The following is a 25,364-nucleotide window of genomic DNA, read 5'->3' as shown; positions in this document are numbered from 1 at the left end:
TGGCACTTGGGGAGGGAGCATATGTGGCAGCATAAGGGGGCATATGTGGCAGCATAAGGGGGCATATGTGGCAGCATGAGGGGGCATATGTGGCAGCATGAGGGGACATATATGGCAGCATTAGGGGCTTATCTGGCAGCATTGAGGGACTAGAGATGAGCGCCTGAAATTTTTCGGGTTTTGTGTTTTGGTTTTGGGTTTGGTTCCGCGGCCGTGTTTTGGGTTCGACCGCGTTTTGGCAAAACCTCACCGAATTTTTTTTGTCGGATTCGGGTGTGTTTTGGATTCGGGTGTTTTTTTCAAAAAACACTAAAAAACAGCTTAAATCATAGAATTTGGGGGTCATTTTGATCCCAAAGTATTATTAACCTCAAAAACCATAATTTACACTCATTTTCAGTCTATTCTGAATACCTCACACCTCACAATATTATTTTTAGTCCTAAAATTTGCACCGAGGTCGCTGTGTGAGTAAGATAAGCGACCCTAGTGGCCGACACAAACACCGGGCCCATCTAGGAGTGGCACTGCAGTGTCACGCAGGATGTCCCTTCCAAAAAACCCTCCCCAAACAGCACATGACGCAAAGAAAAAAAGAGGCGCAATGAGGTAGCTGTGTGAGTAAGATTAGCGACCCTAGTGGCCGACACAAACACCGGGCCCATCTAGGAGTGGCACTGCAGTGTCACGCAGGATGGCCCTTCCAAAAAACCCTCCCCAAACAGCACATGACGCAAAGAAAAAAAGAGGCGCAATGAGGTAGCTGTGTGAGTAAGATTAGCGACCCTAGTGGCCGACACAAACACCGGGCCCATCTAGGAGTGGCACTGCAGTGTCACGTAGGATGTCCCTTCCAAAAAACCCTCCCCAAACAGCACATGACGCAAAGAAAAAAAGAGGCGCAATGAGGTAGCTGTGTGAGTAAGATTAGCGACCGTAGTGGCCGACACAAACACCGGGCCCATTTAGGAGTGGCACTGCAGTGTCACGTAGGATGTCCCTTCCAAAAAACCCTCCCCAAACAGCACATGACGCAAAGAAAAAGAGATAGTATACTCGTAACTAGTATGTATGTATAAAGAAAGAAAAAAAAACCACGGTTAGGTGGTATATACAATTATGGACGGGCTGCCGAGTGCCGACACAGAGGTAGCCACAGCCGTGAACTACCGCACTGTACTGTGTCTGCTGCTAATATAGACTGGTTGATAAAGAGATAGTATACTCGTAACTAGTATGTATGTATAAAGAAAGAAAAAAAAACCACGGTTAGGTGGTATATACAATTATGGACGGGCTGCCGAGTGCCGACACAGAGGTAGCCACAGCCGTGAACTACCGCACTGTACTGTGTCTGCTGCTAATATATAGACTGGTTGATAAAGAGATAGTATACTCGTAACTAGAGATGAGCGCCGGAAATTTTTCGGGTTTTGTGTTTTGGTTATGGGTTCGGTTCCGCGGCCGTGTTTTGGGTTCGACCGCGTTTTGGCAAAACCTCACCGAATTTTTTTTGTCGGATTCGGGTGTGTTTTGGATTCGGGTGTTTTTTTCAAAAAACCCTAAAAAACAGCTTAAATCATAGAATTTGGGGGTAATTTTGATCCCAAAGTATTATTAACCTCAAAAAACATAATTTACACTCATTTTCAGCCTATTCTGAACACATCACACCTCACAATATTATTTTTAGTCCTAAAATTTGCACCGAGGTCGCTGTGTGAGTAAGATAAGCGACCCTAGTGGCCGACACAAACACCGGGCCCATCTAGGAGTGGCACTGCAGTGTCACGCAGGATGGCCCTTCCAAAAAACCCTCCCCAAACAGCACATGACGCAAAGAAAAAAAGAGGCGCAATGAGGTAGCTGACTGTGTGAGTAAGATTAGCGACCCTAGTGGCCGACACAAACACCGGGCACATCTAGGAGTGGCACTGCAGTGTCACGCAGGATGTCCCTTCCAAAAAACCCTCCCCAAACAGCACATGACGCAAAGAAAAAAAGAGGCGCAATGAGGTAGCTGACTGTGTGAGTAAGATTAGCGACCCTAGTGGCCGACACAAACACCGGGCCCATCTAGGAGTGGCACTGCAGTGTCACGCAGGATGTCCCTTCCAAAAAACCCTCCCCAATCAGCACATGATGCAAAGAAAAAGAAAAGAAAAAAGAGGTGCAAGATGGAATTATCCTTGGGCCCTCCCACCCACCCTTATGTTGTATAAACAAAACAGGACATGCACACTTTAACCAACCCATCATTTCAGTGACAGGGTCTGCCACACGACTGTGACTGATATGACGGGTTGGTTTGGACCCCCCCCAAAAAAGAAGCAATTAATCTCTCCTTGCACAAACTGGCTCTACAGAGGCAAGATGTCCACCTCATCTTCACCCTCCGATATATCACCGTGTACATCCCCCTCCTCACAGATTATCAATTCGTCCCCACTGGAATCCACCATCTCAGCTCCCTGTGTACTTTGTGGAGGCAATTGCTGCTGGTCAATGTCTCCGCGGAGGAATTGATTATAATTCATTTTAATGAACATCATCTTCTCCACATTTTCTGGATGTAACCTCGTACGCCGATTGCTGACAAGGTGAGCGGCGGCACTAAACACTCTTTCGGAGTACACACTTGTGGGAGGGCAACTTAGGTAGAATAAAGCCAGTTTGTGCAAGGGCCTCCAAATTGCCTCTTTTTCCTGCCAGTATAAGTACGGACTGTGTGACGTGCCTACTTGGATGCGGTCACTCATATAATCCTCCACCATTCTATCAATGTTGAGAGAATCATATGCAGTGACAGTAGACGACATGTCCGTAATCGTTGTCAGGTCCTTCAGTCCGGACCAGATGTCAGCATCAGCAGTCGCTCCAGACTGCCCTGCATCACCGCCAGCGGGTGGGCTCGGAATTCTGAGCCTTTTCCTCGCACCCCCAGTTGCGGGAGAATGTGAAGGAGGAGATGTTGACAGGTCGCGTTCCGCTTGACTTGACAATTTTGTCACCAGCAGGTCTTTCAACCCCAGCAGACCTGTGTCTGCCGGAAAGAGAGATCCAAGGTAGGCTTTAAATCTAGGATCGAGCACGGTGGCCAAAATGTAGTGCTCTGATTTCAACAGATTGACCACCCGTGAATCCTTGTTAAGCGAATTAAGGGCTGCATCCACAAGTCCCACATGCCTAGCGGAATCGCTCCGTGTTAGCTCCTTCTTCAATGCCTCCAGCTTCTTCTGCAAAAGCCTGATGAGGGGAATGACCTGACTCAGGCTGGCAGTGTCTGAACTGACTTCACGTGTGGCAAGTTCAAAGGGCATCAGAACCTTGCACAACGTTGAAATCATTCTCCACTGCACTTGAGACAGGTGCATTCCATCTCCTATATCGTGCTCAATTGTATAGGCTTGAATGGCCTTTTGCTGCTCCTCCAACCTCTGAAGCATATAGAGGGTTGAATTCCACCTCGTTACCACTTCTTGCTTCAGATGATGGCAGGGCAGGTTCAGTAGTTTTTGGTGGTGCTCCAGTCTTCTGTACGTGGTGCCTGTACGCCGAAAGTGTCCCGCAATTTTTCTGGCCACCGACAGCATCTCTTGCACGCCCCTGTCGTTTTTTAAAAAATTCTGCACCACCAAATTCAAGGTATGTGCAAAACATGGGACGTGCTGGAATTTGCCCATATTTAATGCACACACAATATTGCTGGCGTTGTCCGATGCCACAAATCCACAGGAGAGTCCAATTGGGGTAAGCCATTCCGCGATGATCTTCCTCAGTTGCCGTAAGAGGTTTTCAGCTGTGTGCGTATTCTGGAAAGCGGTGATACAAAGCGTAGCCTGCCTAGGAAAGAGTTGGCGTTTGCGAGATGCTGCTACTGGTGCCGCCGCTGCTGTTCTTGCGGCGGGAGTCCATACATCTACCCAGTGGGCTGTCACAGTCATATAGTCCTGACCCTGCCCTGCTCCACTTGTCCACATGTCCGTGGTTAAGTGGACATTGGGTACAACTGCATTTTTTAGGACACTGGTGAGTCTTTTTCTGACGTCCGTGTACATTCTCGGTATCGCCTGCCTAGAGAAGTGGAACCTAGATGGTATTTGGTAACGGGGGCACACTGCCTCAATAAATTGTCTAGTTCCCTGTGAACTAACGGCGGATACCGGACGCACGTCTAACACCAACATAGTTGTCAAGGACTCAGTTATCCGCTTTGCAGTAGGATGACTGCTGTGATATTTCATCTTCCTCGCAAAGGACTGTTGAACAGTCAATTGCTTACTGGAAGTAGTACAAGTGGGCTTACGACTTCCCCTCTGGGATGACCATCGACTCCCAGCGGCAACAACAGCAGCGCCAGCAGCAGTAGGCGTTACACGCAAGGATGCATCGGAGGAATCCCAGGCAGGAAAGGACTCGTCAGACTTGCCAGTGACATGGCCTGCAGGACTATTGGCATTCCTGGGGAAGGAGGAAATTGACACTGAGGGAGTTGGTGGGGTGGTTTGCGTGAGCTTGGTTACAAGAGGAAGGGATTTACTGGTCAGTGGACTGCTTCCGCTGTCACCCAAAGTTTTTGAACTTGTCACTGACTTATTATGAATGCGCTGCAGGTGACGTATAAGGGAGGATGTTCCGAGGTGGTTAACGTCCTTACCCCTACTTATTACAGCTTGACAAAGGGAACACACGGCTTGACACCTGTTGTCCGCATTTCTGGTGAAATACCTCCACACCGAAGAGCTGATTTTTTTGGTATTTTCACCTGGCATGTCAACGGCCATATTCCTCCCACGGACAACAGGTGTCTCCCCGGGTGCCTGACTTAAACAAACCACCTCACCATCAGAATCCTCCTGGTCAATTTCCTCCCCAGCGCCAGCAACACCCATATCCTCCTCATCCTGGTGTACTTCAACACTGACATCTTCAATCTGACTATCAGGAACTGGACTGCGGGTGCTCCTTCCAGCACTTGCAGGGGGCATGCAAATAGTGGAAGGCGCATGCTCTTCACGTCCAGTGTTGGGAAGGTCAGGCATCGCAAACGACACAATTGGACTCTCCTTGTGGATTTGGGATTTCAAAGAACGCACAGTTCTTTGCGGTGCTTTTGCCAGCTTGAGTCTTTTCAGTTTTCTAGCGAGAGGCTGAGTGCTTCCATCCTCATGTGAAGCTGAACCACTAGCCATGAACATAGGCCAGGGCCTCAGCCGTTCCTTGCCACTCCGTGTGGTAAATGGCATATTGGCAAGTTTACGCTTCTCCTCCGACAATTTTATTTTAGGTTTTGGAGTCCTTTTTTTTCTGATATTTGGTGTTTTGGATTTGACATGCTCTGTACTATGACATTGGGCATCGGCCTTGGCAGACGACGTTGCTGGCATTTCATCGTCTCGGCCATGACTAGTGGCAGCAGCTTCAGCACGAGGTGGAAGTGGATCTTGATCTTTCCCTAATTTTGGAACCTCAACTTTTTTGTTCTCCATATTTTATAGGCAGAACTAAAAGGCACCTCAGGTAAACAATGGAGATGGATGGATTGGATACTAGTATACAATTATGGACGGACTGCCACGGTTAGGTGGTATAAAAAAACCACGGTTAGGTGGTATATATTATAATAATAATACAATTATGGATGGACGGACTGCCTGCCGACTGCCGACACAGAGGTAGCCACAGCCGTGAACTACCGCACTGTACACTGGTTGATAAAGAGATAGTAGTATACTCGTAACAACTAGTATGACACTATGACGACGGTATAAAGAATGGAAAAAAAACCACGGTTAGGTGGTATATATTATAATAATAATACAATTATGGATGGACGGACTGCCTGCCGACTGCCGACACAGAGGTAGCCACAGCCGTGAACTACCGCACTGTACACTGGTTGATAAAGAGATAGTAGTATACTCGTAACAACTAGTATGACACTATGACGACGGTATAAAGAATGGAAAAAAAACCACGGTTAGGTGGTATATATTATAATAATAATACAATTATGGATGGACGGACTGCCTGCCGACTGCCGACACAGAGGTAGCCACAGCCGTGAACTACCGCACTGTACACTGGTTGATAAAGAGATAGTAGTATACTCGTAACAACTAGTATGACACTATGACGACGGTATAAAGAATGAAAAAAAAACCACGGTTAGGTGGTATATATTATAATAATAATACAATTATGGATGGACGGACTGCCTGCCGACTGCCGACACAGAGGTAGCCACAGCCGTGAACTACCGCACTGTACACTGGTTGATAAAGAGATAGTAGTATACTCGTAACAATTAGGATGACACTATGACGGTATAAAGAATGAAAAAAAAACCACGGTTAGGTGGTAGGTATATAATAATAAATAATACAATTCTGGTCGGACGGACTGCCTGCCGTGTGCCGACACAGAGGTAGCCACAGCCGTGAACTACCGCACTGTACACTGGTTGATAAAGAGATAGTAGTATACTCGTAACAATTAGGATGACACTATGACGGTATAAAGAATGAAAAAAAAAACCACGGTTAGGTGGTAGGTATATAATAATAAATAATACAATTCTGGTCGGACGGACTGCCTGCCGTGTGCCGACACAGAGGTAGCCACAGCCGTGAACTACCGCACTGTACACTGGTTGATAAAGAGATAGTAGTATACTCGTAACAATTAGGATGACACTATGACGGTATAAAGAATGAAAAAAAAAACCACGGTTAGGTGGTAGGTATATAATAATAAATAATACAATTCTGGTCGGACGGACTGCCTGCCGTGTGCCGACACAGAGGTAGCCACAGCCGTGAACTACCGCACTGTACACTGGTTGATAAAGAGATAGTAGTATACTCGTAACAATTAGGATGACACTATGACGGTATAAAGAATGAAAAAAAAACCACGGTTAGGTGGTAGGTATATAATAATAAATAATACAATTCTGGTCGGACGGACTGCCTGCCGTGTGCCGACACAGAGGTAGCCACAGCCGTGAACTACCGCACTGTACACTGGTTGATAAAGAGATAGTAGTATACTCGTAACAATTAGGATGACACTATGACGGTATAAAGAATGAAAAAAAAAACCACGGTTAGGTGGTAGGTATATAATAATAAATAATACAATTCTGGTCGGACGGACTGCCTGCCGTGTGCCGACACAGAGGTAGCCACAGCCGTGAACTACCGCACTGTACACTGGTTGATAAAGAGATAGTAGTATACTCGTAACAATTAGGATGACACTATGACGGTATAAAGAATGAAAAAAAAAACCACGGTTAGGTGGTAGGTATATAATAATAAATAATACAATTCTGGTCGGACGGACTGCCTGCCGTGTGCCGACACAGAGGTAGCCACAGCCGTGAACTACCGCACTGTACACTGGTTGATAAAGAGATAGTAGTATACTCGTAACAATTAGGATGACACTATGACGGTATAAAGAATGAAAAAAAAAACCACGGTTAGGTGGTAGGTATATAATAATAAATAATACAATTCTGGTCGGACGGACTGCCTGCCGTGTGCCGACACAGAGGTAGCCACAGCCGTGAACTACCGCACTGTACACTGGTTGATAAAGAGATAGTAGTATACTCGTAACAATTAGGATGACACTATGACGGTATAAAGAATGAAAAAAAAACCACGGTTAGGTGGTAGGTATATAATAATAAATAATACAATTCTGGTCGGACGGACTGCCTGCCGTGTGCCGACACAGAGGTAGCCACAGCCGTGAACTACCGCACTGTACACTGGTTGATAAAGAGATAGTAGTATACTCGTAACAATTAGGATGACACTATGACGGTATAAAGAATGAAAAAAAAACCACGGTTAGGTGGTAGGTATATAATAATAAATAATACAATTCTGGTCGGACGGACTGCCTGCCGTGTGCCGACACAGAGGTAGCCACAGCCGTGAACTACCGCACTGTACACTGGTTGATAAAGAGATAGTAGTATACTCGTAACAATTAGGATGACACTATGACGGTATAAAGAATGAAAAAAAAAACCACGGTTAGGTGGTAGGTATATAATAATAAATAATACAATTCTGGTCGGACGGACTGCCTGCCGTGTGCCGACACAGAGGTAGCCACAGCCGTGAACTACCGCACTGTACACTGGTTGATAAAGAGATAGTAGTATACTCGTAACAATTAGGATGACACTATGACGGTATAAAGAATGAAAAAAAAAACCACGGTTAGGTGGTAGGTATATAATAATAAATAATACAATTCTGGTCGGACGGACTGCCTGCCGTGTGCCGACACAGAGGTAGCCACAGCCGTGAACTACCGCACTGTACACTGGTTGATAAAGAGATAGTAGTATACTCGTAACAATTAGGATGACACTATGACGGTATAAAGAATGAAAAAAAAACCACGGTTAGGTGGTAGGTATATAATAATAAATAATACAATTCTGGTCGGACGGACTGCCTGCCGTGTGCCGACACAGAGGTAGCCACAGCCGTGAACTACCGCACTGTACTGTGTCTGCTGCTAATATAGACTGGTTGATATTTAAAGAGATATTAGTAGTATACAACAATACTATACTGGTGGTCAGGCACTGGTCACCACTCCTGCAGCAAAAGTGTGCACTGTTAATTAATATAATTGTACTCCTGGCTCCTGCTAACAACCTGCAGTGCTCCCCAGTCTCCCCCACAATTAATTATAAGCTTTTAATTTATACATTGATGACTGTGCAGCACACTGGGCTGAGCTGAGTGCACACAGACTGAGTCACACTGTGTGACTGACTGTGCTGTGTATCGTTTTTTTTTTCAGGCAGAGAACGGATATAGCAGAGAGAAGTGAACGGATATATTATATTAAATAAAAGTTAACTAGCAACTGCACTGGTCACTGACTGTGGTAAACTAACTCTGTCTGCGACTCTGCACAATCTCTCTCTCTCTATCTAATCTATCTCTATTCTAATGGAGAGGACGCCAGACACGTCCTCTCCCTATCAATCTCAATGCACGAGTGAAAATGGCGGCGACGCGCGGCTCCTTATATAGAATCCGAGTCTCGCGATAGAATCCGAGCCTCGCGAGAATCCGACAGCGTCATGATGACGTTCGGGCGCGCTCGGGTTAACCGAGCAAGGCGGGAAGATCCGAGTCGCTCGGACCCGTGAAAAAAAACATGAAGTTCGGGCGGGTTCGGATTCCGAGGAACCGAACCCGCTCATCTCTACTCGTAACTAGTATGTATGTATAAAGAAAGAAAAAAAAACCACGGTTAGGTGGTATATACAATTATGGACGGGCTGCCGAGTGCCGACACAGAGGTAGCCACAGCCGTGAACTACCGCACTGTACTGTGTCTGCTGCTAATATATAGACTGGTTGATAAAGAGATAGTATACTCGTAACTAGTATGTATGTATAAAGAAAGAAAAAAAAACCACGGTTAGGTGGTATATACAATTATGGACGGGCTGCCGAGTGCCGACACAGAGGTAGCCACAGCCGTGAACTACCGCACTGTACTGTGTCTGCTGCTAATATATAGACTGGTTGATAAAGAGATAGTATACTCGTAACTAGTATGTATGTATAAAGAAAGAAAAAAAAACCACGGTTAGGTGGTATATACAATTATGGACGGGCTGCCGAGTGCCGACACAGAGGTAGCCACAGCCGTGAACTACCGCACTGTACTGTGTCTGCTGCTAATATAGACTGGTTGATAAAGAGATAGTATACTCGTAACTAGTATGTATGTATAAAGAAAGAAAAAAAAACCACGGTTAGGTGGTATATACAATTATGGACGGGCTGCCGAGTGCCGACACAGAGGTAGCCACAGCCGTGAACTACCGCACTGTACTGTGTCTGCTGCTAATATATAGACTGGTTGATAAAGAGATAGTATACTCGTAACTAGTATGTATGTATAAAGAAAGAAAAAAAAACCACGGTTAGGTGGTATATACAATTATGGACGGGCTGCCGAGTGCCGACACAGAGGTAGCCACAGCCGTGAACTACCGCACTGTACTGTGTCTGCTGCTAATATAGACTGGTTGATAAAGAGATAGTATACTACTAATATTATATACTGGTGGTCAGGTCACTGGTCACTAGTCACACTGGCAGTGGCACTCCTGCAGCAAAAGTGTGCACTGTTTAATTTTAATATAATATTATGTACTCCTGGCTCCTGCTATAACCTATAACTGGCACTGCAGTAGTGCTCCCCAGTCTCCCCCACAATTATAAGCTGTGTGAGCTGAGCAGTCAGACAGATATATATAATATTATATATAGATAATAGATGATGCAGCACACTGGCCTGAGCCTGAGCAGTGCACACAGATATGGTATGTGACTGAGTCACTGTGTGCTGTGTATCGCTTTTTTCAGGCAGAGAACGGATTATAAATAAAAGTGGTGGTCACTGGTCACTATCAGCAAAACTCTGCACTGTACACTACTGAGTACTCCTAATGCTCCCCAAAATTAGTAAATCAAGTGTCTCTCTAATCTATTCTAATTCTAAACGGAGAGGACGCCAGCCACGTCCTCTCCCTATCAATCTCAATGCACGTGTGAAAATGGCGGCGACGCGCGGCTCCTTATATAGAATCCGAGTCTCGCGATAGAATCCGAGCCTCGCGAGAATCCGACAGCGTCATGATGACGTTCGGGCGCGCTCGGGTTAACCGAGCAAGGCGGGAAGATCCGAGTCGCTCGGACCCGTGAAAAAAAACATGAAGTTCTGGCGGGTTCGGATTCAGAGAAACCGAACCCGCTCATCTCTAGTCTTTTGCAAATATTGTGCTCTGTTTGTTACAGCAGGAATGGGAGGCTCCCACAAACATGTTCCTCTTCAGAAACTTGTAAAAAAGCCCCTGACTGTTTTTGCAAAGCTGTTAGGCAAAGATGGAGACCTATGCACTCATGAGAAGCAACAATACCACAGGGATTCCGTGCAAGCAGCAAAAGACTTTCTGAAGGTCTGTAATGCACCAGAGAGGAATATTATGAACAGGATTAGTTCACTTCGACTACAGCAGGTCCAAGAGAACAGACAGAGATTGAAGCCTTTAATAGAAACCATCCTGTTTCTTGGCAGACAGAACATACCTCTTCGAGGACATCGAGATGATGGAGAATTATTTACAGAAGCTGACACAGAACCACTGATTAATGAAGGAAATTTTAGAGAGCTTCTGCGATTTAAAGTTAACAGTGGGGATGCTGCTCTGGCAAAACACCTTGAGAACTCACGAGCAAATGCAACTTATATCAGCAAAACTACTCAAAATCAGCTGATTGAATGTTGCGCAGAAGAGATCAGGACTGTTATTCTTGAACGTGTCAAAGACGCAAAATTTTACTGTGTAATATTTGATGAAACTACTGATATTTCCCACTGTTCTCAGTTGAGTATTTGTTTATCGTATGTGTACAAGGGCCAAAGACATGAAGACTTCATTGCATTTGAAAATGTTCATATGGCTTGCTTCAAGGATTTGTCCCTATCTTTTGAGCCTAAAGTGAGTGGCAGAGTGCTGGGCCAGCTTGTAATTAGTCAAATGAAAAAGTTAAATTTAGATCTGCTGAATTGCGTTGGAATTGGCACAGATGGATGTTCCCTGATGATCTCAGAGCAGCTGGGTGCAGTTGCAGAGATACAAAAGGAGGCCAAATATGCTACAAGATGTCCTTGCTTTAACCATGCATTAAACTTGTCAATGTCCAAGACTTCATCAGTTCAGAGTGTACGCAACAGTATTGGCATCATCAAGGAAGTTTTATCTTTTTTTAATGCTTCAGCTAAGCGAAATCATATTCTTATAAATGTTGTTGATGCACAATTAAAGGGCATGTGCGAAACACGTTGGGTAGAGAGAAGTGAAAGCCTGATTCAATTTCTTGACCGAATAGAAAAAATTGTACAAGCACTTGAATGTACATCACAATGGAATGAAACAGCAACATCCATTGCAGCAAAGAGTTTGTTAATTTCAATCAAAAGTGTTGATAACATAGTGGCATTGCACTGCCAGTTGTCAATTTTTGCTCTGAGTCTACCACTTAGCCGGCTGTTCCAAAAGAAAACTCTAGATTTTACTGGTGCTGCTACCCTTGTCACTGATCTCCTATCAGTTCTGAACAACCAGCGTTTCAATTGTATTCAAGAGTTTTCAACAATATTTGCAAAAGCATCTGAGGTGTTGTCAAAGTTAGATGTTCCAAAAGAATTACCCAGAATAACGAAAAATCAAATGAATAGACCAAATGTGCCATTTTCCACACCAGAGGAGTATTACAGAAGGTCAATATACATTCCTTTGCTAGATTCTGTAATAAGTGATTTGCAAAGCAGATTTTCAGTGGAAACTTTGACATCTTGTGAACTCACCTGCTTGCTGCCAAGAAACATCTTGCATTTGAACAAAGAATTACTGACATCGAAAGTAAATACATTTTGTAAAACCTATTGTCATCTTTTACGGGCCAAACCTGGACTGGAATGTGAACTACTATCAGAGGTTCAACTCTGGAAGAAGAAATGGTTACGGTTGGCTGACTCCATGCCTCTTCCAGAGTCTGTCGAAGAAGCTTTGCACAATTGTGATGAAGATGTTTATTCCTTAGTGAACTCACTTCTGAGAATTCTTTTAACGTTGCCCATCAGCGTTGCTTCAGCAGAAAGGAGCTTCTCTTCACTACGGCGTTTGAAGACATGGTTGAGAAACCATATGGGTCAGGAAAGGTTGACTGGTCTAGCTCTTCTACACACCCATCGGGAAATTGCAGTTGACATTGACAAAGTAATTGACCGCTTTGCGAACAATGGAAAACGAAGACTGGAGTTTGTGTTATAACAGGTTTGCACATTTTTATTTATTTTGAACTATTTCTTGTGAATGAATATTGTGTTTGTATTCTTCTTCAATCGTGAAAATGGGAGGGGCAAAACTAAGTGGGAGGAGCTATGAGTAGAGGGGAGGAGTCATAATTCGTAAACCGCCCCCCCTAAAAGTAAAGTCTAGATCCGCCACTGGGAGACATTGGGTTATGCAGGCTGCAATCATTTAACGTTTGCCCTGGCAACATATGAGAAAGCTGACTGCTACATAATTTAACATAGTATGCTAATACCTGTATAATTGCACTGCTGATAGGAGAAACTGGGCTGTGTATGCAGGCACTATTTAATGTTCCCTCTGGCAATTTATGAGGAAGCTGACTATTACACAGTTTAACACAGTATGCTAACATCCATACAACTATAAATATCAGCAGCTCTATTCTACTATATGAGAATGTGATTAATATACTACACATTTCAACATAGCATGCTGGTATCTATGTAACTACAAATACCAGCAACTCTACTCTACCTTAATATATATACATGAACTACTGCAGAGAGACAATTTAATAGCTGCAGCATTTATTGCATATAATGCTGTGATTTAATACTGCTTACATGATATACTGAATTAAGAGGGCTGGAACAATATAATGTCCCCTTTGAAAACTAAGTGTGTGAATTGAATATTGCATATACCAGTACAGCATACTAATATCCATATGATTATATATGGTGGCAGTTTTACCCCACTGCATGTTAATATGATGATCCTATTGCATTCAATATACTGTCTGTACCTGTGAATAGTACAATCTAAGGGGCCCTATACATTAGCCGATCCGCCGCCGAGCTGCCCGACGGCGGATACGGCCGACGAGCGACCCGGCGGCGGGGGGGCAGTGACGGGGGGAGTGAAGTTTCTTCACTCCCCCCGTCACGCGGCTGCATTGATATTGGCCTGCATGCACAGCCGACGGGAGACCAGAGATGAACGAGCGCGGGGACGCGCATCGTTCATCGCTGGAGTCTCCACACTGAAAGATATGAACGAGTTCTCGTTCATTTATGAACGAGATCGTTCATATCTTTCAGAAAATCGGCCAGTGTGTAGGGCCTATAAGAGCTGCAGCATCTATTGATTAGTAAAAAAAGCTAGTTCACATATGTTGTATATATAGTAGAGATGAGCGCCGGAAATTTTTCGGGTTTTGTGTTTTGGTTTTGGGTTCGGTTCCGCGGCCGTGTTTTGGGTTCGACCGCGTTTTGGCAAAACCTCACCGAATTTTTTTTGTCGGATTCGGGTGTGTTTTGGATTCGGGTGTTTTTTTCAAAAAACCCTAAAAAACAGCTTAAATCATAGAATTTGGGGGTCATTTTGATCCCAAAGTATTATTAACCTCAAAAACCATAATTTACACTCATTTTCAGTCTATTCTGAATACCTCACACCTCACAATATTATTTTTAGTCCTAAAATTTGCACCGAGGTCGCTGTGTGAGTAAGATAAGCGACCCTAGTGGCCGACACAAACACCGGGCCCATCTAGGAGTGGCACTGCAGTGTCACGCAGGATGTCCCTTCCAAAAAACCCTCCCCAAACAGCACATGACGCAAAGAAAAAAAGAGGCGCAATGAGGTAGCTGTGTGAGTAAGATAAGCGACCCTAGTGGCCGACACAAACACCGGGCCCATCTAGGAGTGGCACTGCAGTGTCACGCAGGATGGCCCTTCCAAAAAACCCTCCCCAAACAGCACATGACGCAAAGAAAAAAAGAGGCGCAATGAGGTAGCTGACTGTGTGAGTAAGATAAGCGACCCTAGTGGCCGACACAAACACCGGGCCCATCTAGGAGTGGCACTGCAGTGTCACGCAGGATGGCCCTTCCAAAAAACCCTCCCCAAACAGCACATGACGCAAAGAAAAAAAGAGGCGCAATGAGGTAGCTGACTGTGTGAGTAAGATAAGCGACCCTAGTGGCCGACACAAACACCGGGCCCATCTAGGAGTGGCACTGCAGTGTCACGCAGGATGGCCCTTCCAAAAAACCCTCCTCAAACAGCACATGACGCAAAGAAAAAAAGAGGCGCAATGAGGTAGCTGACTGTGTGAGTAAGATAAGCGACCCTAGTGGCCGACACAAACACCGGGCCCATCTAGGAGTGGCACTGCAGTGTCACGCAGGATGGCCCTTCCAAAAAACCCTCCCCAAACAGCACATGACGCAAAGAAAAAAAGAGGCGCAATGAGGTAGCTGACTGTGTGAGTAAGATAAGCGACCCTAGTGGCCGACACAAACACCGGGCCCATCTAGGAGTGGCACTGCAGTGTCACGCAGGATGGCCCTTCCAAAAAACCCTCCCCAAACAGCACATGACGCAAAGAAAAAAAGAGGCGCAATGAGGTAGCTGACTGTGTGAGTAAGATAAGCGACCCTAGTGGCCGACACAAACACCGGGCCCATCTAGGAGTGGCACTGCAGTGTCACGCAGGATGGCCCTTCCAAAAAACCCTCCCCAAACAGCACATGACGCAAAGAAAAAAAGAGGCGCAATGAGGTAGCTGACTGTGTGAGTAAGATAAGCGACCCTAGTGGCCGACACAAACACCGGGCCCATCTAGGAGTGGCACTGCAGTGTCACGCAGGATGGCCCTTCCAAAAAACCCTCCCCAAACAGCACATGACGCAAAGAAAAAAAGAGGCGCAATGAGGTAGCTGACTGTGTGAGTAAGATAAGCGACCCAAGTGGCCGACACAAACACCGGGCCCATCTAGGAGTGGCACTGCAGTGTCACGCAGGATGTCCCTTCAAAAAAACCTTCCCCAAACAGCACATGACGCAAAGAAAAAAAGAGGCGCAATGAGGTAGCTGACTGTGTGAGTAAGATAAGCGACCCTAGTGGCCGACACAAACACCGGGCCCATCTAGGAGTGTCACTGCAGTGTCACACAGGATGGCCCTTCCAAAAAACCCTCCCCAAACAGCACATGACGCAAAGAAAAAAAGAGGCGCAATGAGGTAGCTGACTGTGTGAGTAAGATAAGCGACCCTAGTGGCCGACACAAACACCGGGCCCATCTAGACCATCCACGTGGTCTACGATTGTGCAGTGTATCATGCAGTGTACAGTATATGCAGTGTATCACATCATGCAGTGTATCGTGCTGTGTAATTGCAGTGTGTCATGCAGTGTACATTCAGTATATGGTATTGTGCAGTGAAATTGCAGTGTAATGCATAGTGAATCACATCGTGCAGTATACTGTATACAGGTATGTGGTGTGCAGTGTATTTGCAGTGTTTTGTGCAGTGTACAGTACATGCATTGTATCATATTTGCAGGGAAATGTGCAGTGTAGCGTGCAGTGTAATGTGCAGTTTATCGTATCACGCAGTGTATTGTGCAGTGTATCACATAGTGCAGTGCATATGCAGTGTCGTGCAGTGCATCGTGTGGTGTAATTGCAGTGTGTCGTGCAGTGCATCGTGTGGTGTAATTGCAGTGTGTCGTGCAGTGTACCTGCAGCGTATTGTGCAGTGTATCGTACAGTATCATTTAGTGTAACGTGCAGCTGTAATTGCAGTCTCCTGCTTCCCACGCTGAGAGTCCCGGGTTTTATTCCCAAAGTGCCAATCAATATTTTATTTTATAAGGGAGATTTGTGTTTCAGATAGTATTCTAAGGGACGTTACTGTGGCAGAATTTATTCTAAGGGACGTTACTGTTGCAGAAATTATTCTAAGGGATGTTACTGTGGCAGAAATTATTCTAAGGGACGTTACTGTGGCCTAATGTATTATGATGTGCATTACTCTTGCATAATGACTGTGGCAGATCTCTACTTTGTGACGTAATGTGGATATACTACTGCACTACTGTGTAACACAACGTGAATCAAGGGCAGTACTGTGACGTGACGTGAATAAACTGCACTACTGTGACGTGACGTGAATAAGATGGATTCAGGTGAGTGCTGCATCATCTGTCATGTAATCAATTTATACTGTAATGAACAGTACTGAGATGGTTAAGGGTGGGAGGGGCGCATGTTGATGTGTGTCATAATGTTTATAAGGGCAACGCTAATGTGTGTCACAATGTCGATAAAGGTAGTGTTCTGTCTAATACCCTGGACCTACTGTACTGTACTGTAGCGATACTGTAAGTGTACTGTATGTCACATTTAAAAATGTGCCCCTTAAGTTTTGAAAACAGTACAGTACACTATGCCCTCCTGAGTGATTAGGTGCAGGGTACTAGAATGAACAATTCCATTGATTGTGATGTCATAAAGATGCTGTCAATGTTGAATTTCATTGGCTGTACAGTATGCTGCCATTATACTGTATATATATTTTTACAGGGCTGGAAGCACGACGCCTGAGAAGGCGGAACAGGCACCGCCAAGCTGGTAAGTATTGTCAAGTACAGTAGTGTACATAGTGATTTATACCGTCCCACCCCCCTGTCCTGACCAGCACAGATAACTCACCGCAATCCGGGTGGGACACTTTCTGTGAGATCCGGCGGCCCGGGATGTTAAGAATGTCTGTTTACAAAAATAAATGTAAATATTAAACACACAGTATAATTAGAGATGTGCAGCGGGCATTTTTCTTGTTTTGTGTTTTGGTTTTGGATGCGGGTCCGCGGTCGTGTTTTGGATTCAGATGCATTTTGGCAAAACTACCCTTTCGGGTTTTGAATTCGGATGTGTTTTGGATATGGGTAATTTAAAATAAAAATAAAAATAAAAAACAGCTAAAATCATAGAATTTGGGGGTATTATTGATCCTATAGTATTATTAACCTCAATAACAATAATTTCCACTCATTTCCAGTCTATTCTGAACACCTCGCAATATTATTTTTAGTCCTAAAATTTGTACCGAGGTCGCTGGATGACTAAGCTAAGTGACCCAAGTGGGCGGCACAAACACCTGGCCCATCTAGGAGTGGCACTGCAGTGTCAGACAGGATGGCACTTAAAAAAATAGTCCCCAAACAGTACATGATGGAAATAAATAAAAAAAGAGGTGCAAGATGGATTTGTCCTTGGGCCCTCCCACGCACCCTTATGTTGTATAAACAGAACATGCACACTTTAACAAACCAATCATTTCAGCGACAGGGTCTGCCACACGACTGCGGCTGAAATGATTGGTTTATTTGGGCCCCCACAAAAAAAGAAGAAATTAATCACCCCACCAAAAAAGAAGCAATTCATCTCTCCTTGCACAAACTGGCTCTACAGAGGCAGGATGTCATCCTCATCCTCACCCTCACCCTCAGATTCTTCACCCCTTTCAGGGTGTAGATCCTCCTCCTCATCATAGATTATTAAGTCGTCCCCACTGGAATCCACCATCACAGGTCCCTGTGTACTTTCTGGAGGCAATTGCTGATAAATGTCTCTACGGAGGACTTTATAATTCATTGTGATGAACATCATCTTCTAAACATTTAGTGGAAGTAACCTCCTACGCCGATCGCTGACAAGGTGACCAGCTGCACTAAACACTCTTTCGGAGTACACACTGGAGGGGGGGCAACTTAGGTAAAATAAAGCCAGTTTGTGCAAGGGCCTCCAAATTGCCTCTTTTTCCTGCCAGTATACATACGGACTGTCTGACATGCCTACAGTGATGCTGTCACCCATATAATCCTCCACCATTCGTTCAATGGCGACAGAATCATATGCAGTGACAGTATACAACATGTCAGTAATCGTTGGCAGGTCCTTCAGTCCGGACCAGATGTCAGCACTTGCTCCTGATTGCCCTGCATCACCGCCAGCGGGTGGGTTTGGAAATTTTATCCTTTTCCTGGCAGCTCCAGTTGAGGTAGAAAATGAAGGAGGAGCTGTGGCGGGTCACGTTCCGCTTGACTTGACAATTGTCTCACCAGCAGGTCTTTGAACATCTGCAGACTTGTGTCTGCCGGAAAGAGAGATACAACGTAGGCTTTAAACCTAGGATCGAGCACGGTGGACAAAATGTAGTGCTCTGATTTCAGCAGAGTGACCACCCGTGAATCCTGGTTAAGCGAATGAAGGGCTCCATCCACAAGTCCCACATGCCTAGCGGAATCGCTCCGTCTTAGCTCCTCCTTCAATCTCTCCAGCTGCTTCTGCAAAAGCCTGATGAGGGGAATGACCTGACTTAGGCTGGCAGTGTCTGAACTGACTTCACGTGTAGCAAGTTCAATGGGTTGGAGAACCTTGCACAACACAGAAATCATTCTCCACTGTGCTTGAGTCAGGTGCATTCCCCTCCTTTGCCTATATCGTAGGCTGATGTATAGGCTTGAATGGCCTTTTGCTGCTCCTCCATCCTCTGAAGCATATAGAGGGTTGAAATCCACCTCGTTACCACCTCTTGCTTCAGGTGATGGCAGGGCAGGTTCAGGGGTGTTTGCTGGCGCTCCAGTCTTCGGCACGCGGTGGCTGAATGCCGAAAGTGGCCCGCAATTTTTCGGGCCACCGATAGCATCTCCTGCAAGCCCCTGTCGTTTTTAAAAAAAATTCTGCACCACCAAATTAATTGTATGTGCAAAACATGGGACGTGCTGGAATTTGCCCACATGTAATGCACGCACAATATTGGTGGCGTTGTCCGATATCACAAATCCCCAGGAGAGTCTAAGTGGGGTAAGCCAATGTGCGATGATGTTCCTCAGTTTCTGTAAGAGGTTGTCAGCGGTGTGCCTCTTATGGAAAGCGGTGATACAAAGCGTAGCCTGCCTAGGAACGAGTTGGCGTTTGCGAGATGCTGCTACTGGTGCCGCCGCTGTTGTTGCTGCGGGAGGCAATACATCTACCCAGTGGGCTGTCACAGTCATATAGTCCTTTGTCTGCCCTGCTCCACTTGTCCACATGTCCGTGGTTAAGTGGACAGTGGGTACAACTGCATTTTTTAGGACACTGAGGACACTTTTTCTGACGTCTATATACATTCTCGGTATCGCCTGCCTACTGAAGTGGAACCTAGATGGGATTTGGTACCGGGGACACACTACCTCAAGCAATTCTCTAAGTCCCTGTGAACTAACGGTGGATACCGGACACACGTCTAACACCAACATAGCTGTCAAGGCCTGAGTTATCCGCTTTGCAACAGGATGACTGCTGTGATATTTCATCTTCCTCGCAAAGGACTGTTGGACAGTCAATTGCTTAATGGAAGTAGTACTAGTGGTCTTCCGATTTCCCCTCTGGGATGACCATCGACTCCCAGCAGCAACAACAGCAGCGCCAGCAGCAACAGCAGCAGTAGGCGTTCCACTCAAGGATCCATCGGAGGAATCCCAGTTAGGAGAGGACTCGTCAGTCTTGCCAGTGACATGGCCTGCAGGACTATTGGCGTTCCTGTCTAAGGAGGAAATTGACATTGAGGGAGTTGGTGGTGTGGTTTGCAGGAGCTTGGGTACAGTAGGAAGAAGGGATTTAGTTGTCAGTGGACTGCTTCCACTGTTACCCAAAGTTTTTGAACTTGTGAATGACTTCTGATGAATGCGCTCCAGGTGACGTATAAGGGAGGATGTTCCTAGGTGGTTAACGTCCTTACCCCTACTTATTACGGCTTGACAAAGGCAACATACAGCTTGACACCAGTTGTCCGCATTTCTGTTAAAATAATTCCACACCGAAGAGGTGATTTTTTTTTTTGTATTTTGACCAGGCATATCAATGGCCTTATTCATCCCACGGACAACAACTGTCTCCCCGGGTGCCTGATTTAAACAAACCACATCACCATCAGAATCCTCCTCGTCAACTTCCTCCTCAGCGCCAGCAACACCCATATCCTCATCCTGGTGTACTTCAACAGTGACATCTTCAATTTGAATATCAGGAACTGGACTGTGGGTGCTCCTTCCAGCACTTGCAGGGGGCGTGCAAATGGTGGAAGGAGCCACCTCTTCCCGTCCAGTGTTGGAAAGGTCAGGCATCGCAACCGACAACAATTGGACTCTCCTTGGGGATTTGTGATTTAGAATGCACAATTCTTTGCTGTGCTTTTGCCAGCTTAACTCTTTTAATTTTTCTAGCAGGAGGGTGAGTGCTTCCATCGTCATGTGAAGCTGAACCACTAGTCATGAGGAACATAGGAGAGGGCCTTAGCCGTTCCTTGCCACTCCGTGTCGTAAATGGCATATTGGCAAGTTTACGCTTCTCCTCAGACGATTTTAATTTATCTTTTTGGGTCATTTTACTGAACTTTTGCTTTTTGGATTTTACATTCTCTCTACTATGACATTGGGCATCGGTCTTGGCAGACGACGTTGATGGCATTTAATCATCTCTGCCATGACTAGTGGCAGCAGCTTCAGCACTAGGTTGAAGTGGATCTTGATCTTTCCCTATTTTACCCTCCAAATTTTTGTTCTCCATTTTTTAATGTGTGGAATTATATGCCAGTATTATATGTGGAATTAGATGGCAGTAATGTCTGGAATTTGATACCACTATATAGATACTAGATACCACTGTGACTGAAATGATGATGACCTATGCACAGTGACAGGACACTACCACAGCACCCTACAGCAGCAAGAGGCAGCACAAGACACTGAGCACTGACCAGTGATACTGAGCACTGATGATACTACTGAGCAGTGATACTGAGCACTGATACTACTGAGAACTGACACTGAGCAGCACGATGCAGCACAAGACACTGAACACTGACCAGTGACACTGAGCACTGATGATACTACTGAGCAGTGATACTGAGCACTGATGATGATACTACTGAGCAGTGATACTGAGAACTGACACTGAGCAGCACAATGCAGCACAAGACACTGAGCACTGACCAGTGATACTGAGCACTGATGATACTTCTTAGCAGTGATACTGAGCACTGATGATACTACTGAGCAGTGATACTGAGCACTGACACTGAGCAGCACGATGCAGCACAAGACACTGAGCACTGACCAGTGATACTGAGCACTGATGATACTACTGAGCAGTGATATTGAGCACTGATGATGCTACTGAGCAGTGATACTGAGAACTGAAACTGAGCAGCACGATGCAGCACAAGACACTGAGCACTGACCAGTGATACTGAGCACTGATGATACTACTGAGCAGTGATACTGAGCACTGATCTACTGAGAACGGACACTGAGCAGCACGATGCGGCACAAGACACTGAGCACTGACCAGTGACACTGAGCACTGATGATACTACTGAGCAGTGATACTGAGCACTGATGATGATACTACTGAGCAGTGATACTGAGAACTGACACTGAGCAGCACAATGCAGCACAAGACACTGAGCACTGACCAGTGATAGTGAGCACTGATGATACTTCTTAGCAGTGATACTGAGCACTGATGATACTACTGAGCAGTGATACTGAGCACTGACACTGAGCAGCACGATGCAGCACAAGACACTGAGCACTAAGCAGTGATACTGAGCACTGACGATACTACTGAGCAGTGATAATGAGCACTGATGATGCTACTGAGCAGTGATACTGAGCACTGATGATACTACTGAGCAGTGATACTGAGAACTGACACTGAGCAGCACGATGCAGCACAAGACACTGAGCACTGACCAGTGATACTGAGCACTGATGATACTACTGAGCAGTGATACTGAGCACTGATGATACTACTGAGCAGTGATACTGAGCACTGACACTGAGCAGCACGATGCAGCACAAGACACTGAGCACTGACCAGTGATACTGAGCACTGATGATACTACCGAGCAGTGATATTGAGCACTGATGATGCTACTGAGCAGTGATACTGAGAACTGACACTGAGCAGCACGATGCAGCACAAGACACTGAGCACTGAGCACTGACCAGTGATACTGAGCACTGATGATACTACTGAGCAGTGATACTGAGCACTGATCTACTGAGAACTGACACTGAGCAGCACGATGCAGCACAAGACACTGAACACTGACCAGTGACACTGAGCACTGATGATACTACTGAGCAGTGATACTGAGCACTGATGATGATACTACTGAGCAGTGATACTGAGCAGCACAATGCAGCACAAGACACTGAGCACTGACCAGTGATACTGAGCACTGATGATACTTCTTAGCAGTGATACTGAGCACTGATGATACTACTGAGCAGTGATACTGAGCACTGACACTGAGCAGCACGATGCAGCACAAGACACTGAGCACTGAGCAGTGATACTGAGCACTGACGATACTACTGAGCAGTGATACTGAGCACTGTGCTACTGAGCAGTGATACTGAGAACTGACACTGAGCAGCACGATGCAGCACAAGACACTGAGCACTGACCAGTGATACTGAGCACTGATGATACTACTGAGCAGTGATAATGAGCACTGATGATGCTACTGAGCAGTGATACTGAGCACTGATGATACTACTGAGCAGTGATACTGAGAACTGACACTGAGCAGCACGATGCAGCACAAGACACTGAGCACTGACCAGTGATACTGAGCACTGATGATACTACTGAGCAGTGATACTGAGCACTGATACTACTGAGAACTGACACTGAGCAGCACGATGCAGCACAAGACACTGAGCACTGACCAGTGATATTGAGCACTGATGATACTACTGAGCAGTGATACTGAGCACTGATGATGATACTACTGAGCAGTGATACTGAGTACTGACTGAGCAGCACGATGCAGCACAAGACACTGAGCATTGACCAGTGATACTGAGCACTGATGATACTACTGAGCAGTGATACTGAGCACTGATGATACTACTGAGCAGTGATACTGAGCATTGATGATACTACTGAGCAGTGATACTGAGCACTGATGATACTACTGAGAACTGACACTGAGCAGCACGATGCAGCACAAGACACTGAGCACTGACCAGTGATACTGAGCACTGATGATACTACTGAGCAGTGATACTGAGCACTGATGATACTACGGAGAACTGACACTGAGCAGCACGATGCAGCACAAGACACTGAGCACTGACCAGTGATACTGAGCACTGATGATACTACTGAGCAGTGATATTGAGCACTGATGAGATGATACTACTGAGAACTGACACTGAGCAGCACGATGCAGCACAAGACACTGAGCACTGACCAGTGATTCTGAGCACTGATGATACTACTGAGCAGTGATACTGAGCACTGATGATACTACTGAGCAGTGATACTGAGCACTGATGATACTACTGAGAACTGACACTGAGCAGCACGATGCAGCACAAGACACTGTACTAGTATTAATATTAGTGAGCAGCACAAAAGCACTCTGGAATTGTCACCCACCAGATACCACTGTGACTGGAATGATGATGACCGATGCACAGTCACAGGACACCACAGCACTCTTCAGCAGCAAGATGCAGCACAAGACACTGTACTAGTATTACTGAGCAGCACGATGCAGCACAAGACAATGAGCACTGATACTGAGCACTGATACTGAGAACTGACACTAAGAGAACGTAGCCACGTCCTCTCTGTACTCTCTACAATGCCCGAGTGAAAATGGCGGCGACGCGCAGCTCTTTATATGGAATCCGAATCCCGCGAGAATCCAACAACGGGATGATGACGTTTTGCCTCGTTCGGGTTTCCCGAGTCAGGCGGGAATAACCGAGCCAGGCTCGGAACCGTGTTTGACACGTGGAGTTCGGTAGGGTTCGGTTCTCGGCGAACCGAACCCGCTCATCTCTAAGTATAATTAACATTGTAGATAGCTGAATACCTGTGCTTCGCTACGGGATGAGGATGGTAAATTACAGTAATACAGTTTGTTAATTTACGCTTGTTGGCGATCTAGTATACTGTATAGTTTAGGCATACTGTATCTTGCTTCTCTGATGCTCCAATCGTACTATGGTCTGCCTCGTGCGGACCCTCGCCCGCAGTATTCTGCGGACCTCCGCGTAGGCTGCACGCTTCCGCGAGTTTGGGATGTTGGGACCCACGTGGCCTACGCAGCGGTCCATCATGGCAGTGAGCACCCGCAGCTCCCTTCTCGAAAAAGCGGCTGCTTGCATGGTGCCAATGGCATTTTCCTTACATGGGCATATATTTATAGTGTGTGCTATCAGTTGATTGGTCCAAATGTGATGGTGTCATCTTTATTGATCAACTTTATTAATCTGTGTACAGTGTCATTTTTTTTATCATTCTTTCATTTGTTCCCTTACGTTCGCATAAGTGAATATTCGCAGCTTTCACAGCAACAATTCACACATCTATACAGACACATTAAAGCTTTGTTTCAAATATTGTAAATAGTTATAAAAAATATACACTGCTCAAAAAAATAAAGGGAACACTTAAATAACACAATGTAACTCCAAGTCAATCACAGTTCTGTGAAATCAAACTGTCCACTTAGGAAGCAACACTGATTGACAATCAATTTCACATGCTGTTGTGAAAATGGAATAGACAACAGGTGGAAATTATAGGTAATTAGAAAGACACCCCCAATAAAGGAGTTGTTCTGCAGG

At 45.5% G+C, this 25,364-nt stretch overlaps 1 protein-coding gene across 1 annotated transcript; it reads left to right on the top strand.

The window, feature by feature from the left end:
• The first annotated feature begins 10,858 nt into the window (after positions 1 to 10,858).
• On the top strand, positions 10,859 to 12,892 carry LOC134949796 (52 kDa repressor of the inhibitor of the protein kinase-like). Its single transcript, XM_063938523.1, has one exon. The coding sequence runs from the start codon at positions 10,859 to 10,861 to the stop codon at positions 12,890 to 12,892; it is 2,034 nt and encodes a 677-aa protein (XP_063794593.1).
• The last annotated feature ends 12,472 nt before the right edge of the window (positions 12,893 to 25,364 follow it).

Source organism: Pseudophryne corroboree, chromosome 8, assembly GCF_028390025.1.
Source record: "Pseudophryne corroboree isolate aPseCor3 chromosome 8, aPseCor3.hap2, whole genome shotgun sequence".
NCBI lineage: Eukaryota > Metazoa > Chordata > Amphibia > Anura > Myobatrachidae > Pseudophryne > Pseudophryne corroboree.
This window is presented reverse-complemented; position numbering and strand designations above follow the sequence as displayed.